General features: G+C 50.0%; 1 protein-coding gene across 1 annotated transcript; it reads right to left on the reverse strand.

Moving 5' to 3' along the window:
- Nucleotides 1-466: 466 nt before the first annotated feature.
- On the reverse strand, nucleotides 467-3,756 carry LOC127340717 (sucrose transport protein SUT5). Its single transcript, XM_071824953.1, is given in 11 exon segments — nucleotides 467-778; nucleotides 870-980; nucleotides 1,062-1,436; nucleotides 1,667-1,849; nucleotides 2,182-2,257; nucleotides 2,370-2,434; nucleotides 2,436-2,479; nucleotides 2,512-2,746; nucleotides 2,860-2,958; nucleotides 3,306-3,371; nucleotides 3,547-3,756. Coding segments are annotated over 11 exon segments (1,632 nt in total). The 3' UTR covers nucleotides 467-610.
- Nucleotides 3,757-4,070: the final 314 nt, after the last annotated feature.

Here is a 4,070-nt window from a genome sequence, read left to right on the forward strand (position 1 = left end):
TGGAGACGTCCATGGTAAGGCGGCGCCGGCAAGTGGCGGATGTCGAAGCCCCATCGGCATGCCGCCCAAGCCATGAAGCTAGGGTTAGCCACGGCGAAGCGCTTGGGGGCAGAGCGGCGTGGCGTTGGCGGGGATTCCATGCAGGAGGAGGGCGCGGTACGCCGATACGGCACCGGCGTACGACCACAACAGGAGCAGGCGACGGCCGGGGCAGTAGCTGGCCACGGCAGCGACATCTTGGGGGGGGGGGGGGGGGGAACAAGGGCGGAGAGGGGGTCACATTCAGGAATGGTGGGGGAAAGTCATGCGAGAAAAAAAAATAGGACGGCCAAGTGTAATCCTGTCGGGACATTTTCACTCGAAGACTCGCGCGATGGACCGCGATGGAAAGATCGGATGGCACAAAATCGAGAGTTCATTTTGTCAAATAGCATCCATGCACTTTTTAGCATTTGGGAAAAGAAAAGGGATCAAAAGAGCTTATTTGTTTTAACGAAGGAACAACAGTGTAAATAAAAACAGAAACATGACCTCGGCACATATAATAAAAACATTGCTATATATGATGGTGGTGCAGACTGCATAGCCTGTAGTTCTGTCGTCATATAAATTAGTGTCCTCCGGCCATGACGGCGTTTGATGTGCCTCTTGTCTTGGGGAGCAGGACCAGCGCGAGGACCGCGCAGATGAAGGCGAATGCGCCGCCAATGCCAAATGCTGGTGTGTTGTCCTTGCCGAAAGCTTTGTCTATCGGACCAGCGGTGAGGGAGATAATGAGCTGGACAAAAACAAGTTACAAGTTATGACCAAAGTACACATGCAGATTAACAATCGAGGTGCATGAAAAAGCAGAATTTTCTTTTTTCTACCTGCGGCATGACGATGGCGATGTTGAGAACACCAATGGCAAGGCCTTGGCCGCCACCATCCTCCTGGGTTGTAAGCTCAGAAGCAACAGCCCATGGAACACTGAACAACACCTGCAAGAACAGAACATTAAGCACAACCTGCAAATGAAACGGTTTGAAAAAATAGATGTACTGCAGCTAGATTAAACTAACGGCTTGCGGGATTCCCATGAGCGCGAATAGTGTAAGGGCGAGGGCCTTGATCGTGTGGTTGGGACCGTTGAGGCCGGCTGTGAGGGACGCATTGTACCCCTTGGTGGAGACCAAACTGAGAATGACCATGGCCGTCATGATGCCGAAGACCAAGAAATTGCTGATGGACCAAACGACCTTGGAGGTGAGCTTGCGACACAATGTGGGGATGAGGAAGGAGGTGACCCCGAGGACAACGGAGCATAGGAGCAGGCCGATAGCGCCCTCACGGACACCTGCGTTGTAGATATCGGCCTTGGGACCCTGCGGCACGCCATGGTAGACCTCCCGGCCCATCCAGTCGGTGTCATACTGGAGGAAGGGGAACCACGCGAGCTGAAAAATAAGCATATTAGAGAAATATGTCATGTAAATTAATTAGGTTTTGCTAATTCTCCATGAACACCAAGAACCGTCAACGAATAAACATTACCATGAACAAATTTGCAAAATAAATAGGGACTTAGTTAATTATCATTCGACTAACAGTTAGAAACCCTCTAAATAATTCGTGTTGGATGGTGGATTATGGAACGATGAGGTTGTTGATATATGCAGGTACGTACCCAGGTGATGAACGTGACTGTGAGCACTTTGTACAAGACTGGAGGCATGTTGTTCAAGCTCTTGAATAGGTCGCCGAAGACGGAGATGCACCCGTGGCCCGAGGCGGACTCGACATCAGCCTTGTCAAGCTGCTTCTCGTCGGCCATGTACATTGTCACCGTCATGCTGATGGCAATAAGGACCTGTCCAAAATAAATTTATGCAATAAACAGAATAGCAAAAGTATATTTGGGGCTCGGCAGTTTTTCAGTTCATCGTGAATAATTTTGTTCAATCAAAAGATGACACGAGTACATTGGATTGTTTCATATTTCAATAAGAATCAGAATTTTACAATGCATATGTTAAGAATTTAATGCATACAATTTACATTGTTAGTAGACTAATAATTTAGTAATTTACATGTACATATTTGAGATTAAGTAGTACCAAGGCACAAAACACATGGGGACATGGGGTCCCTTAATAAATAGCAAAAGTGAAAGATTAAGTAGCGGTTGGAATGTATACTGACCACAGCCGTGAGGAAGGCGCCCTTAAGATTTGCGCATGCGTCGCAGCACGCCGCTGTTTTCAGCCAAGGGAACCACCTACGACGGTCGATGGAGGTAGTTTTTGGTCAAAATGTCTAAGAATTAGTAAGAAGGTACTCTGTTGTAGCTTAGGGTGTTGAGTAGATGAGAAGAAAAAAGAAGAACATACTGGTGCCATTTGCCGTTGGCCCCGGCGGTGTATCCGAGGATGTTGCCGATGGCCATCCACACGGCAAAGATGGCCTGGCCGACGTTGGGGCCATAGTCCCCAGCTGCATATATATATGCAACACGTAAGAAAGATGAGTATCAGAAAGGCGAAATTGACGAAATCTCATGCGTGCAGGGTCAGACGTACGTACCGGAGAGGTCGGCCATCATAGCGCGCGCCGGCCCCTGCACGGTGTTGTTGGCGAAGTCGAGGAACCAGAAGCCGACGATGTACACAGTGGCGGCGGCCCAGCGAGAGCCGGTGGTCGTGCCGCAGTGCTCTTTGGTGTCTCCGAAGCGGCGGCCGAGGTCCGCCGAGAATCCGATCATCAGCACCTGCAGAGGGACGGACGGACGGACGTTGTGTATAGCCGTATGGATCAGCAGAGATCGGTAGCAAATCATAGGTAGAAGATGAGCTCTGGTTATACTAGCTAGCTATTACTTACCGAGAGGCATATGATGAGGCACCCGGCGAGGATGAAGGGCCGCCGGCGGCCCATCCTGGCGGTGCAGCGGTCGCTGTAGTAGCCCACAAGGGGCTGCACCTGCAGGCAGGAAAATCATCATTCATCAATTGCCGCATCAATCAATTCATTCGAATCAATACCACTTATGTCTAGTAGTGCATACACACGGCTGTGGACGAAATGGGTTAAATACACACGTAGTTGTGGACATGGCAAGAACGTACGTATATGCATCTCCTGCTTGATATATGGATTTTATTTAAGGAAAGAAATGATCTATATATAATGGAGATCTCCGATTTAAAGAATGCTATATATATATTCAGATCAGATTACGTAGTATTATTCTGTCTGGCAGACAGACTGGATTTTGCAAAGGAAAGGAAAGACATCAAACGGGGTGTATGAAATTGATCAGTACTTACCACGAATCCAGCTATGGGTCCGCAGATCCAAGTGAGGGACACGTACTGGTGAGGAATCCCAAGAGTCTAGGTACGTACAAACCAACCAAGAACGAAGGGAAATCCAAAGAAACATATGGATCAGTAATTAAGCTCAAGATTCATTGTCATGCATAGAGTAGTACTCGTAATTAACTTACGTACGTACAGAGGGCTAGCTAGCTAGCTAGCTAGCGTATAGTATGTCGTCAATCGGGCGTACCTGGGCGTATGGGGAGAGCAGGGAGAGCTGCAGCGCCCAGCCGTACTGGATGCCGCCGGAGACCATGCACGCCAGGAACATCCGCAGCAGCGACCTCTTCTTGGGCGGCAACAGCAAGGTAGGCTCGTAGGCCTTGCCGCTCCGAGCGACGCCGTCCTCGATCTCCAGCGACGAAACCACCCTGGCCTCGCTCGGCCGGACTTCCTCCATCCCTTAGGCCGGCCGGCCGGCGAGCGAGCGGCGCGGAAGAGATCGAGAGAAATTAAGACTAGTACGAGGTGCTGGTGTGTCGGGAGGTGTTCCGGGCAGAGATGGCTGTTGTATGTATGGGGTTTCAGCAGGGTTTAAGGGGGTTTTAAAGTGCCCGGCAGCGAAAGAGGGCAATTAATTAACACCGTTAATGGCGGGCGGCCCACCGGCAGTGGCACGCCAGGGGTCGGTGCATGGTTTTATCTGTTGGGGGATAGCTGACGTGGACACAATATCCGGTGTTGCCTAGTCCTTGTTGATCTGTTTATTTCTTG

The sequence above is a fragment of the Lolium perenne genome, chromosome 1 (assembly GCF_019359855.2).
Source record: "Lolium perenne isolate Kyuss_39 chromosome 1, Kyuss_2.0, whole genome shotgun sequence".
NCBI classification, from domain to species: Eukaryota; Viridiplantae; Streptophyta; class Magnoliopsida; order Poales; family Poaceae; genus Lolium; species Lolium perenne.